The following is a 15,339-nucleotide window of genomic DNA, read 5'->3' as shown; positions in this document are numbered from 1 at the left end:
CAGGAATAAGGAATGAATCACATACTCAGGTGACTCCTTGTGAACCCTAAAAAATAAAGGGTTCAATCTCTGGGTGAGTAGGCAGGACTTCTGGGTTGGATAGGGGAAGAGAAGAAGGAGGTGAGAGATAGGGTCCTTTTGGACAGGGATAGAAAGAGGACAAGATGTAGCTACTAGTGTCTCCTGGCTTATGGCGAATCCACTAGGATTCACCACCAGAGGATTTAGATTTAATATGGGATTCTAGTTGTTGCACCCAGCGATTGAGTTACCATTGTACTAAGTTTGTTTGGCGTTTTCCTTCATGTGGTGGTTTAACTGGGTTGAAGAGAGAAAGGTATGGTGGCAAAGCATGGGTTTGCCAGATGTGCACCACAAAGGCCATGGGGGTTTTGAAGCATGGATCTGGCATGGTAGCAACCTGCCAGTGGGAACTTAGTGAGCTGGGTGGAGTGATTTTGGAGCTCCGGGCCAGAGAGTCTGTTGAGATGAGAATACCCAGCTGGAGCCATGTGGCCTGCCGATGCCCAGTGTAGTGTGGGAACTTGCCATTCTTTTTAATATTTCCCACAACAGAAATTAGTGAAGAACATATATAATATATGTGCAAGTGAAATCCTGCTGTATTTTCTGTTAAAGGTCTTTCCTATTCATTATTATAATTCCATGGTATAGAAATGAACCCTGTCTTCAATACTATGTTGCCTGGTTATCATTTGAAGATCCCCAAATGATAGTCCAAGTTAAGATGACTTATTTAGACTCAGTGCTTTTAGTCACAGGGTAGTAACTTAAGGGTGTAGATTAAAAGTTTCAAAGCTTGCTATACTGAAACTAGCTCTTCTAGCTGCTGTCACCAAGGTTGCCTATCCCAACCACAGAAAAATGAAGTCAAGGATACTAAGTCCTACTTTGTACTGAATCAGGTTGGAGTTTAAGCAGAGTTTTACACACTAACTCTCTATTACTATTACTTTCCAGTTACGGTGATCATCACACAAATTTATTTTAACTATTTTTAAGACTAATCACTCAACCTTAATAGTAAATTATTATTTAGAAGACACTAAAAATCAGCCTATTAAGCAAGAGTACACAAAGGTAATTTTAGATAGTTAATTTTATTTTATGTCTAGCCAAATAACATATATACTGTAATATAAAATAACATGTATGTTATAATATTTTCTGAAATGAATGACTCCATAAGACAACATTGTACTTGAATATTCATATCAGATAACTTACAATGACATTTTATTTTATAATATTTAGTTTCTGCTAAAACATAGGTGAGTAAATTTTTTCAGTTTCAGACATTTCAGTAGTGTATAATTCCAGAACAGAGACTTTCCATTTTTAACTCTTCTACTATTATAAGCCTAAAAATGTTTTCTTTTCTATAATATAAGCATTGCAATCGATATTTTTCTTCCATTAATATCGAATACTAAAATCAGAGTATTCCAGTTTGGAGATTGTTTTTTCGTTAGAAAAGTCGGCCCGGTCGATGCGAGAACTAGGACTCCCAACCTTGCTGAGCCAGGACTTCCTATAAACAGAAACAAATAGAAATGAGTATATATAGTACAGACAGAGTTACTAAAATATTCCATAAGGAAGTTCACATTTACAATGTAACTTTTGCATAAAATATGTTTTATAAGTTGTCTTACATGCTGATGAAAATGTCACAATGAAATACATTACTCAATATACCAAACTTAATTAAAATAAACAAATAAATTTTCTTACATTTTATATAATAGTGTAATACATAGTTACAGATGGACAAATAAAGGAAATAATTTAAGCAACTTAGTTCATATTAGGGTTATTCTCCCTGTCCACCCCCACAACAACAACAACAACAACAACAACAAAACAACAAAACCATCCAATCAACCAACCAAACAAACAAACCCTTCAAGGTCATTATTACCTTGCTCTTAATTTTCAAAATACTTTTATAAAGTGGTCTGTAGTAAAAGCAATTCGCCATTCTTTTCATTACCAAGTATATGGTAGACTTATATGTGTGTATGTGTGTGTATGTGCATATGTATATATGTATATGTACACATGCTATATAGACAGAAAACATTATGAAAAAGAATAGACATAATTTCTGTAAAATATTAAATAAAATTAGATGATCTGTCTTTCATATCAGATACTGTTCTTACCATATACATTAGCAAAGTTATTGCACTGCATGAAATACCTGTTCATATAATCTAATTGTTCTGAAAACATTTTTCTGCTTATTCAGAGAAGTTGTTAATCCTAACTTATTAGCAATACCTATGATTTAGCTCATGCATTTGAGTACTGTGGACACATGACGAGGTCCTCTGGCCTCACAGTCTTCCCATTCTGTCTTCTGAGGTGCTCCCTGGGCCTCAGGTGTACAGACTGCATTATAGATAGATCATCTGGGGGTTGGTTCCCGAGGTCAGCTTCTGTAACTACCTTATTCTGCACCAGCTTTTAGTACCAGGCTCTGAGTGGAGACACTAGCATCCGGACTGTCAGGTCTGTGGGAGGAAGCCTGCTAATCTTGGGTTGGCTTGCCTTGGCTTTGTGAGGTCTCTTGTTTAAGTGCCTAGTCCTGGCCTTTCTGGGTAACTGGGCACAGAGGGAAGGAGGGAATATTGAAGCAGGAAATAAATTAAAAGAAAAGGCACAAAAAAGAGAGAGAGAAGGAAACATTATCCTTTGATAGGCTCTTTAGAAAGTCCAAAATCCAAGTAGTAAAAATGAAAAAAGAATGTAAGTGGGAAAAATCTATTGACAGAGTGATGTTCCTTGATAGCCATGTGTCTTCTGCTGCTGCAATGTATTTTAAGTGTTTTGTGTAGAGATTTTTTAATGAAACTAATTTTTGTTTCTTTTTATTTATTTTTTATTCCTTTACCAAAACCACATTGGCTTTAACAATGACACAGTAGCAATAGAAGGAATATTTTCATTATGAATGTATTTCTTACATGTTTGATGAGGATTACAGATGCTGTGAAAAGAATTTTCAGGGAAGAAAAATCACAATAATCTTGCATGAATGACTTCCAAGCAACTTAAGGCCATCTTTGCTTTATGACTAAATAAAACACAGTGTTGCTGAATATCAAATGACCAGGGAAAGAGCTCTTTGTCTAATACAATATACTATAATATAATGCTTTACTATGTTTATATATAATATAATGCTATAATATGTATTATTATTATTATTATATTATGTGTTCATGCATGGGTGTGTGTGTATACATTTGTGTGTGTATATATATATGTGTGTGTCCATGTATTTGTATGTGTGTGTCTGTGTTACTATGCAGGTAGTCACCAACCCTCAGCCCCATTGCAGTTTCTGTAACATTCTCTGTAATTCTTTGTGGCAGATGGTGGATATTTAGCCATCAGATACAGTAAGTGCCACACATTCATGGACTTGGCAGCAGCAAAGAAGCCATCTGTAGCCTTTGAAAATCAGCTTAGACTACTGACTTCCCAGGGTCAGAGTGGAAAGGCCTTGCTATGTAATTGCTTATGTGTTCTTGATGATGTGCCTCCTTGACACTAGTATGCATGTTCTAAGACAGACTTGGTCTTGTTATTAGATTATGATGACATTACCAGATAATAACACTGAAGGAATGAGTCTGTCTTCTTCAGATTTATAGATCTCATGCCTGATTGGGTATTTTAGGTTCTGTGCTATCCACATGCAGAAACAAACCCTGAGTATTGACTCAAGTTTGATTTTATATCATGTGAGACAAAATCTTTTAAAAATCCTCTTTAATAGCTAAAAAGAACTTTTGCCCATGGTATTATTCTATGAAATAACACAAATAATGGGCATAGTTGTCCTCTCAAAGCTTGCTGGAGGCCTTGGGACTTGACTAATGATGCCCTGTGAAATAAGCCTGTGAAATAAGGTGATTCATTGCAATTGGTTTGTTTATTTTTAACAGCTCCTCCAGTTTTCCTTCATTTCTTGTGAGTGAGTTTATGCAGAATAGAAATAAATACAGTATCTGTCTAGCTTTACTTGGTGTCCAGAGTGAATCTCACAACATGGCAATGGGAGCAAGTTCTTCCTGCAAGCCCAGTCACAGGCTTTCTGCTATCTTCTAGGAATAGTGTGTGGCTGTTAGTGAGTTATATAAAAGTCTTAAGGTATTTTCCTTAGTACCTCAACAGATAGACAAACACCCACTCAGTATTTAGTATATCAAGTCAGGGTTTTCAAGCCTTTTACAGACAGGATCTCTTTTTCCAATATTTTACATGAAAGCCTCATGCTTTATGGCAGTGTTTGTCTTTTTTTTTTTTTTCTCGAGACAGGGTTTCTCTGTATAGCCCTGGCTCCTGGAACTCACTCTGTAGACCAGGCTGGTCTTGAACTCAGAAATCTGCCTCTGCCTCCCAAATGCTGGCATTAAAGGCTTGCGCCACCACTGCCCGGCTAGTGCTTGTCTTTGAAACAAGAGAATGTAGTGTGTGTATGAGTGAGTAAGTGAGTGTGTATGTGTACAGAAAACCAATCTACAATTAAAGGACCTCATGAGCATTTCAGGCTGAAATCTCAGTTTGAAAACTGCCCTATTAACCTACCATTGAGCAAAGTTACAGAGAGTAGAGTCTATGGAGAAATCATATGTGGAAACAGCACCAGCAACACTGCCTCCCCTGTAAGTCAAGTGAATATTGCCTGCAGAAAGTAGGAATGTGAATTCCTAGGATGATATGAAAACTGCTATCTAACTACTACCCTTGACTGAAACAAGGAGACTAAATTAAAGCACTAGAAAGCCAACATTAGCAATAATTGATAGCAGTTCTATTTCCTGGGACTCGAGTGGAGTTATCCTTTCAGATATCTCTACAGCACTGGTATAAAATACAGCCTAAAATGAAGAAGCAGATAGTAAGAAAAGACAGCAAATGAATTAGAAGCTGATGTGGTACTTGTAGGTCTCAAGCTTTTAGGCTAGCATTAATAATGGAAAGACAGTGCATAACATTTTTGTTATTCTCTCTTCTCTTAAACTGGTTTCTTTATTCTTTATTATGTGAGTAATACTTTATTTTAAAAACAAATGTTTAAATGGTATTTTGATTACATGCCTAACCCCAGATCATGCATAACTAACCTAAGACTAGATTCTTCATCTTTAAAAAGATGGTACCACTATTGTCATCACAGAAATCCTGAAAAGGCTGAAGAGGGTGTTTCGTTGTGAATCACTTAATTGGCCATCTAGTTCACATAGTAGGCTATTGATAAGTGTTACTGCAGTTAAGTGTCCTCTGCCTTTTCTCATGTAGAAAGCTCTGGTATCCCCAGAGTTACATGCTTCTAGGGAAATTCCACTCCCAAGGCCCCCTAGTCTTGGCAGAAGTGCTTCTCAGCTGTAATGTAGTGTATCCCGTCACTCAACATCTTCAAATTAGTAAGTCTGGGAAAGCATCCTGGGATACTTCAGGTCAAAGTTCAAAATTCATGTAAATATCACTGACTGTAAAAGCATAAATTACATTTGAAATCTTAAGTCCAAGGCAAGTCAAGGGAATGTAGCTCCTAATTTTGTTGGGTCTGAAATAAAAGAACAGCAGAAAGACTTTGGATTGAAAGTTGAGCAGGTTAACATACCATGCTACTGTTCAATAAAATCATATGCTATGGAATTCAGAAGTAGTAGATGTGTTTTGTTTGTTACTAGTGTTCAGTTTTAGCCTATAATTTTGCTGGAGCCACCTCCTCATATCTGAAGGAACACCAGCATTTTTGAGTCAACAGAATAGAAGCAGAAACACACAGGTAGAGGAACTTCCAAATGCTGCTGGGACCAAGTTTTTACTAAAGTATTTTTTTAAAGTAAACTAAAAAGTGGTTTGGGAACCTTAGCAAGACAGCATCACTGATATGGTTGGAGTGGAGACCAGGTTAGAACTGTTTTAGGGGTAAGGATGGAGCAAGAAATGGAGACAGCAAGAACAGACAAAGCTCTTGAGCTGTCTGACTGTAGAAGAGGAGAGATTGCTGAAGAGGCGATACAACAGCTTGAGAGAGCTTCAGGGTTCTGTTGATGGCCAGTCCAGCCAGCCTAGATTTTGATTTCAATACCCTTGGATATCTCTGAACATCCTGTCCCAGAAGTGTACCGAGGAAGACTGTATTAAGGACACACAGTTCAGTATGTTCTCTGTTCCAGATATGTTAAGATCTATTCCTACAGGAAGCCAAATGAAAAATGAGTTGGCCAGACACTCTTGTATTTTCACCCTTTACCCTGACTTTTCCATTTCCCTCAAAAATGCTCTTAAGCAAATTGAGGCTAATGCCATTAGCAGATGCAGGACTATTAGACAGTCTAGAGCCAAGTGCAAGCCCACCCATAGCAGAGGTCCTGTTGTAAGCATCGTTATGGCCTTCTTCCTGGCTCTATTTTGCGCTCCTCCCTTGTTTTTATTCTTAAGTGTCTACTCTTTTGTTAGCAGTTTAATATGTTCTTACAAATCATTTTAAAATCTGTAGTGAACAAAACATGGTATAATAAATTTAAAAAGCTGCGATCCTTTCCCCTCCTCTGGTACTGATTCTGTAACTTTCTCAATGGGAGCTACAGGAGAAGGGTACACTTGTGTTTTACTACCAACTTTGCTAGAGACCATTTTCCACTAAAGGAAGGAACACAATGTTCTTCCATCACAAAAAACAAAACAAAACAAAAAAACCCCATGTATTTTGAGGACAGTGGGCTCTGCAACTGCAATCCAGTTCTTGGACTGAGGTATGGTCCAGCAAGGCTGGGGTCAGACTGGACTGACTCTGAGGGCTGTGCCTGTGTGTAAGTGGATGCATTCCCCTGGCAATCAATCACTCTGAAAACAGTTTGCAGACAAAGGAATCTCATATCCTAACAGATAGTTTGTACAAAATCATTATGTACATACTTAATCTTTTATTTTCAATCATTCATTCAGCCCCAAATGCATTGCATAATCAGGTTAAATATGTCATATTCTGCCCCAAGCGTGTCACATTCAGCTCCAAATGCATGAAATAATGAAAACACAATTTAAGCCCAACATTGAGGCAAATACCCAGTTAACATATGCTTCATTTTCAGGGAAACTTGGGTCTCCTGGGCAGAAATTATAAAGAAAAATACTAAAAATTCATAGCACGATAATTTTAGCTCTCTTATAGAAGGACGTAGGATATAAATCAAGAAGCATATAAACAAAAACCATAAAAAAGGATGTTTGCTTGCCTCTGCTACAACTCACTTATTCTAAAAAAGAAAATAATTAGCTTGTGGGCCTAATTACTATTTTTATGACTCTTGTTCAAATACATTTAATTGAATTTGTGTAGAGGAAAAATATAGAACTTGAAGCATTTTCCACAATCATGTTGATTTTTCCATCAAAGCTCCTGGATTTCTCACCAGGAATTGTAAGTCTCATTTGTAAGAATACGTTCCTAGTTTTCATTTTAAGCTTTACGCCATAGTTCCAGAGTCTTGAATTAACACCCATATCGCAAAACTGAGCCCAGGAGCCTTTCCAAATGCTCCCATGACTTCTGTCACACTCTCTTGCTGCTCTAGTGCTGATAAATTTTGTCTAGCCTCCACTAACAATTCATCTGAACCTGTCTTGGGTATTTTACCTCTCATAGCCTATTCACCCACATAGTTATGTTCACATAAAACCTATGAATGATTCATCTGTGAACCATGCATGTGCACTATGGTACCACCATTGATGTTCTTTATATTTGCTACTTAATTTGAGATAAATTGAATTCATTTAGGTAAGAAGTTTTCTGAAATCTGAAGCATGAGATTTTTGTGAACTGAAATCAAGCCTTTCCTTTTAAGCCACAACACCAAGGTTAATTATAACTGGACTCTGTAGTGCCAATGATCCTTTGTAGTGAGAGTTCTTTTTTACTTTGTTGAGACCTTAATTCATCTCCACCTTTACTCCCTGATTTAGTATGAAAGCTTTAGATAGATGTATGCCCATTGAGTCCACTTGGTTGTTCAGATCTACCACCTCTACCTGCTTCCATGCCTCCTCCCACTCACATACCCCTTACCCATGTGTTCTCTTGCATCCTAGAACCTGGCAGGATGCCAGTAGTGATAGGTTGTTAGCTATCTGTACAGCCCATCAGCTTTGGTTTGAATTTTATTTTCATGTCTCTCTTCTTTTTCATCCTTATCACCCCTCATGTCAAGAGCTTATCTGTTTAAGCTTCTGAGGCCTGGTGCAGTCTTAGCAAGTGCTACGGAAGATTTGAGATTTGTGTCTTTCCTCCTAATGTTTGGCTCTGGACATCTTTTATTGCCAGATCTCAGTGGGTTGTAGTGGAGTCTTAGAAATGAAGGAAAAACCAAAAATCTCAATTTGTATATCATCTTTATTGCAGTTAAAATTTATCTTAAAACAGCCACAAAAGATGTGTCAAATGCTTACTAAGAGTTATTAACTACCTATTCTGTACTCTGTGCTAGGCAAACAAGGCAATCAGGAAGACTGCCTGTCCCCAGTGAACTCTGGGAACAGGGTGGGCGAGACACATGGTTATAATGTGGCAAGATGTCACAATGACAAAGCATGCATGACATGTGGGAGCCCTGGGAAGCGTCCAACAGGTGCTCATCCTCAGGGCAGTAAGTTATGTTGGCAGACTTGTATATTGGGATGAAACGTAGGATTTCTGGAAAGGATAAATTAGACATTTGAAAACAAAGAGTATGTCTGGAGTACTTATGTTTGTAACCTTTTTAAAGGAATTTATCTACACAAGGATGGGGAAGGAGAATCATGTAGTCATTGAGGTTTCAGCTTTTTCTTACAGCAAAAATGTATGCCATATAAATGTAAATATAAGATATATAATAAGCAATATAGCAAGTGTTTAGCTACTGTAATATGTAGGTCTAAGGATATGCTTAATTTTATTGATTAAGTGTTAATTAATAAGTTATATTGTCAGAACTTACTTGCTCTTCCAAAATGCTCTACTAGGCAAGCCAAGCAGGGCTTGGATGTTTGTTACCAAGCAGAATATGCTGACACTCCAATTCATGGACATGGAATTCATTTAGTGTGTTGGATTCTATAAATATGCTTCATCGTTGCTGTGTTTAGTATTTCTTAGAAAGGTATTCAATACTGAGCCCATCCATGCACTGCCAGCTATCAGCCCTAAATGTGCTGCAATAAAACACAGAATTTGCCACTCTAAAAATATTATAGGGAATACTAGGGAACATTGAAAAAATGTTTCTCCTGACTTAGTATTGGAAACTAGAAGTTTAGTGGCAGTGTTCTCTTTTCAAAGTTAATAGCTGACTTATCCAGTTTCAGTCAGTTTCCACTGTTCTGGGGAAAGCATGTTTGTATTATACCCTTGCCCACTGGATCCTTGGTTTCTTGGTTCTGAGACAGGGTCTCATTTAGCCTAGGATGGCATGGAACTTACTATGAAACTAAGGCCAACCTAAATTTCTGATTCTCTTGCTTCTCTACCTCTTAAGTGCTGCAGTTACAAGCATACATCACCAAGATTTATAAAAAGCCTTACCATAGTAAATACAGGGAGAATGGCTACATTAAAGTCATCTAGTAGAGCTGGATCATTTCAAAGCACATTTGATCAGAGTGTAATCAAAATCAAGTTATTTTACTAAATAACTTAGTAAAATCAAGTTATTTAGGTCAGGAGGTTCTGATTTCTTCTTCATGTCCTATCTTACAGAGAACTTTAAAATAATATTAGGGACCTTTACTATGGTTTAGAGAATTCTAGACCATTTCAGTTCAGGTTGCCATGGTGTTATTTTTTTTTAAATAGCTAAGCCCTGTATTTTCTTTGGTACCATAAAGTAACATTAAAAATATAAACCAGGTCCATATTATAATACCTTATTACTCAGATTTAATTAACATTTATCTCTGTGCTTAGACAAGAATGTTTAACCCATTAGAATGTGGTAAACAAATTTTAGCAAGTAAAGCCAACTCCTTTTCTTTCCTTTTCTTTTTTTTTCTCTAACATTGTCAGGTTGCTCTGAGTATTTCAGCTTGTCACATGACACTGAAGGCACTATTCCCATGGAAGCACAAACCGGGCCTGTGATGCCGCCCTCCTTCTTCGTGTCTATGTTAGACACTGCTTCTAGCCTCTGTAATGTTTTTCCTTCCCACACAAAGTGGCTTAGATGAAGCAGGTTGACTCCTTATTGCTCTACCCACTATCCTTCCATTAGTACTGGAACTCAGTAGGAAAAAAATGAGATCCTAATGTTAGTTCATTTTCAACACAAAATGTTTAAATCCCTTGGATTTTTCTTTTAGTTTAGAGAACAAAGATTTTATGGTCTCAGTATGATGTTGAGCTTTATAAAGCTCAAGAGATGAAACTAAACATTTGTGTGTGCTGCAAATTCTTGATTTTAGTTCCTAAAATAAGTGCTGTTTCTATTGGTGATACAGCTCTCTCTTCCCTGCTTTCACTGGCTACGGATAAAACAGAAGGTTGGTATATGCTTAGGAGTATTCAGGCATAAAGATTTAGCAATATCAAGTAATGATGCCTGAGATAAATTGGGTGTCTCCTAGGCACTGTGTACCTTCCTTGGATTTTTTTTTTTTTTTTTTTTTTTTGCATAACAGAAGAAAATTCTAGGGTCTCAGGAGATGGCCATAAGAACAAGTCAAGCTAAGGAAGCATGGCTGTTGTAAGCAATTTGCAATCTTTAATTTATTTAGAATGCACATTTAGCATCAAGATCAGTCTGTAAAAATTGGATTATGTTATTGAACTCTTTTATATATGCAGACTAAGAAGATGAAGTGGCCCAGGTAAACCATGTCAGAGGCATGACATAACCAGAATGTAGACTCCACCAGCTATTCAGGGCAAGCCATTTGTTCATTATTCAGTGTTTAGATAATTCTGGACACACTACTTAACGACTGAGATATCAAAGAGCTAGCACAGTTTGAAGGCAAGGACAGGGAGAATGCAGACTGCCCTCAGGACTGTCTTCTCTTAGATTTACTGGACTAAGATAGGAAGAGACAGATGCTCCTAGAATAAGGATGTAGGTGAGCTGGCCCTGGCCCCTCAACCATTTCCTAGTTTCCAGCAGCCTCTAGCAAAATCCAAGGTCAATCTAGTTTCTAGAAAATAGAAAGTCTACCAGGTCACAGAAGTCTAGAGCCACAGCCAGATACCTCAGTATTCCATTTCTTGTGGCTTCTTCAGATTTACCATGGCCAGGTTACACCTGTTAATATCTCCTTCCTCAACCCTGATATTTAATTATTTCTATAAAACAGCAACATTAAGAATCATTGATCAGGGCTGGTGAGATGGCTCAGTGGTTAAGGGCACGGACTGCCCTTCTGAAGGTCCTGAGTTCAAATCCCAGCAATCACATGGTGGCTCACAACCATCCGTAATGAGATCTGATGCCCTCTTCTGGAGTGTCTGAAGACAGCTACAGTGTACTTATATATAATACGTAAATCTTTAAAAACAAAAACAAAAAAACAAAAAAACAACAACAAAAAAAATTGATCACTGATCACCAAAACAGGTGTTACAATAATTTAAAAGACTGAAGCATTTTGAGAATTATCACAATGTTTCACTAGGGCTGTTGAGATGTTTCAGTGGGAAGGCACTTGCCACAAACCCTGATGACTGAGATCAGGATAGACATGGTTAAAAGAGAGAAATCATTCTTATAAGTTGTCCTATGATCTCCACATATGCACTGTGGCATGTGTGTATATGTGTACATATACACAAATATAAATGTAAAAACAAATTCAAAATGTCATGCCCAGATACAAACATCCTTTGTACACAAAACATGTCATTGGGGAAATGGTGCTCATGCTTTTATTAGAGGCAGGGTTGACAAATCTCTAGTTCATAAAAGCATAACAAAATGAGGCATGTCTATGTACTTCATAGGCTTGTTATAAGTCTTGATCATACTGGCTTATATGGAGTGCCCAGTCTGGCACCTGATGCACAGGTTAAGAAAGAGATGTTTCACAGATGACCTCCTCAGGTAAGGGACTGACAGTTGCAAGCTTTCTGACTCTCCAGCCTAGTATTCTTTCCAGTACACAAGCAAGGACCACAACTATAAAAAGATGAGATCAACACATGATTATCTGCAGTATTCTGTGTCTAGAAATCCTATGGCATCTTTTAAATTTATTAGCTTATGTGAAAATGGTTGCATTATTGTGAATTTAACATAATTAAGATCTTCATCATATTAACCACTAGCTAAATAATACAATAAAAAGGATAAGAACAAAGTCTTTTTAAATTAGCAAAACAGGAGCTGGGCAGATGGCACAGCAGTGATGAGCATTAGTTGCTCCTGCAAAGAATTCATGTTTTGTTTGCAGCAGCCACATGGTTGTTTAGCACTCTCCACAACTCCTGTCTCAGGGGACTCAACACCGTGTTCTAACTCCTGCAGGCATCAGGCATGTATGTGGTAAATATATGTACACTCATATACATAATATAAAAAAATCAATCTAAATAGGGAGATAACCTACATATAGCATTTAAAAATATTTCTTTAAAAATGTATGTGCTATATGTAAGTAAAGCTGCAAAGTTTATCAATTTTCACTGTGTTATTTACTACTTGTTAAATAATACAATTTCACCTTAACAAAAAGACTACAAGTTAACATTACTTTACCAATCTGAGAATTCTGGTATAAAGCATACTAATCATTACAATAATTAGATAAGTCATGACTGGGGATGGCCAAAGGTAGATACTTGCCTGGGCATGTATGAAACTGTGTTCAATCCCCAGCCTGGAGTGGTGGAAGACAGTATGAGACATGTAGGCATACATTTAGTATATGATCTGTAGTCATGACAATAAGGATTATAATTACTTAGAAATTGCCTAGTGACATGAAGGACGGAGTGTAGGGAACAATTCTCTACTCTCTCTCATGATGGAAAAACTACAATCAACATTTGGATCTTCTGGAAATTTTACCTTTTTGCCCCATGCTACCTCCTTTTTAAGGAGCATCACTAGAGATGAGAAAAGTTGTATTTCACAAATGCTGCTGTAACAGTTTTTAAGGAGATCAAGGGAATACAAACTGGCAAAGAAGAAGTCAAGGTATCGCTATTTGCAGATGATATGATATTATACATAAGTGACACCAAAAATTCCACCAGAGAAATCGTACAGCTGATAAACAACGTCAGCAAAGTGGCTGGGTATAAAATTAACACAAACAAATCAGTAGCCGTCCCATACTCAAAGGATAAACAGGCTGAGAAAGAAATTAGAGAAAAAACACCCTTCGCAATAGTCAGAAATAATGTAACATACCTTGGTGTGACTCTAACTGAGCAAGTGAAAGATGTGTATGGCAAGAACTTCAAGTTTCTAAAGAAAGAAACTGAAGAAGACTTCAGAAGACAGAAAGATCTCCCACGCTCATGGATGGGCAGGGTTAGTATAGTAAAAATAGCCATCTTGCCAAAACCAATCTATGGAGTCAATGCCACTCCCATCCAAATTCCAACTCAATTCTTCACAGAGTTAGAAAGAGCCATTTGTAAAGTCATTTGGAATAACCAAAAACCCAGGACAGTGAAAACTATTCTCAACAATGAAAGAAAAGACAAAAAGGATTTCTGGAGGGAATCACCATCCCTGACTTCAAGCTGTATTACAGAGCAATAGTGATAAAAACTGCTTGTTATTGGTACAGTGACAGGCAGGTAGATCAATGGAACACAACTGAAGATTCAGAAATGAACCCACATACCTATGGTCACTTGATCTTTGACAAAGGAGCTAAAACTATCCAGTGGCAAAAAGACAGCATTTTCAACAAATGGTGCTGGTTCAATTAGTGGTAAGCATATAGAAGAATACAATTTTATCCATTCTTATCTCCTTGTACAAAGTTCAAGTCCAAGTGGATAAAGAACCTCCACATAAAACTAGATACACTGCCTGGGCTGGTGTCCTGAGCAGACCTTGGGCGCAAGCTCTGCAGCCAGTCCCACAACATCCAGAGGAAGCTCCACTCCCAGGTGCTCTAACACTCTCAGGATCAGAGGTGAGGAGGACCCAACATCTGTCCCAACACCAGGAGTAACTAGGACCTGCAGGACCAGGCACACAGGAACTCTGACAGCAGAGTGGCTTGGGTTCCTTCCAGTTTCTCTGGGCTGGTATCCTGAGCAGACCTTGAGCCCAGGCACCACAGCAAGTCCCACAACACCCAGAGGAAACTGCTGCACTCCCAGGTGTTCTAACAAGCTCAGGGTCACAGGATCTCAGAATCACAGGATCACAGAGACAGCCTGACTCTGAGGAGTTCTGATACAACCAGGATCACAGGAAGGACTGACTCCAGTCAGATTTATCAAGGGCAGGTAGCACTAGAGATAACCAGATAGCGGGGGATGGTGGGGGGCAAACATAAGAAAATAAACAACACAAACCAAGGTTACTTGGCATCATCAGAACCTAATTCTCCCACCAGAGCAAGTCCTGGACACATCATCACACCGGAAATGCAAGATTCAGATCTAAAATCACTTATCATGATGATGATACAGGACCTTAAGAAAGACATAAATAGCACCCTCAAAGAAATACAGGAGAACACAGGTAAAGAGCTAGAAGCTCTTAAAGAGGAAACACAAAAATCCCTTAAAGAACTACAGGAAAACACAATCAAACAGGTGAAGGAAATAAGCAAAACCATCCAGAATCTAAAAATGGAAATAGAAACAATAAAGAAATCAGAAAGAGAGACAACCCTGGAGATACAAAACCTAGGAAAGAAATCAGGAGTCATAGATGCAAGCATCACCAACAGAATACAAGACATAGAAGAGAGAATCTCAGGGGCAGAAAACATCATAGAAAACATTGACACAACAGTCAAAGAAAATACAAAAAGCAAAAAGCTCCTAACCCAAAACATTCAGGAAATCCAGGACACAATGAGAAGAACAAACCTAAGGATAATAGGTATAGAAGAGAGTGAAGACCTCCAACTTAAAGGGCCAGTAAGTATCTTCAACAAAATTATAGAAGAGAACTTCCCTAACCTAAAGAAAGAGATGCCCATGAACATACAAGAAGCCTACAGAACTCCAAATAGACTGGACCAGAAAAGAAATTCCTCCTGTTACATAATAAAAACACCAAATGCTCTAAACAAAGAAAGAATTTTAAAAGCAGTAAGGGAAAAGAGGCAAGTAACATATAAAGGCAGGCCTAT

General features: G+C 37.8%; 1 protein-coding gene across 1 annotated transcript in view; it reads right to left on the bottom strand.

Moving 5' to 3' along the window:
* Nucleotides 1–1,102: 1,102 nt before the first annotated feature.
* The window catches only part of Acyp2 (acylphosphatase 2), a 159,858-nt gene continuing 145,621 nt past the window's right edge, over nt 1,103–15,339 (bottom strand). The window contains exon 4 of the mRNA XM_031340378.1: nt 1,103–1,552. Coding sequence (XP_031196238.1) covers nt 1,438–1,552 — 115 coding nt within the window. The 3' untranslated portion in view covers nt 1,103–1,437. The remainder of the gene's footprint in view (nt 1,553–15,339) is intronic.

The sequence above is a fragment of the Mastomys coucha genome, unplaced genomic scaffold (genome assembly GCF_008632895.1).
Source record: "Mastomys coucha isolate ucsf_1 unplaced genomic scaffold, UCSF_Mcou_1 pScaffold22, whole genome shotgun sequence".
NCBI classification, from domain to species: Eukaryota; Metazoa; Chordata; class Mammalia; order Rodentia; family Muridae; genus Mastomys; species Mastomys coucha.
Note: the sequence above shows the minus strand (reverse complement) of the source record. Positions and strands in the feature narration are given on the sequence as shown.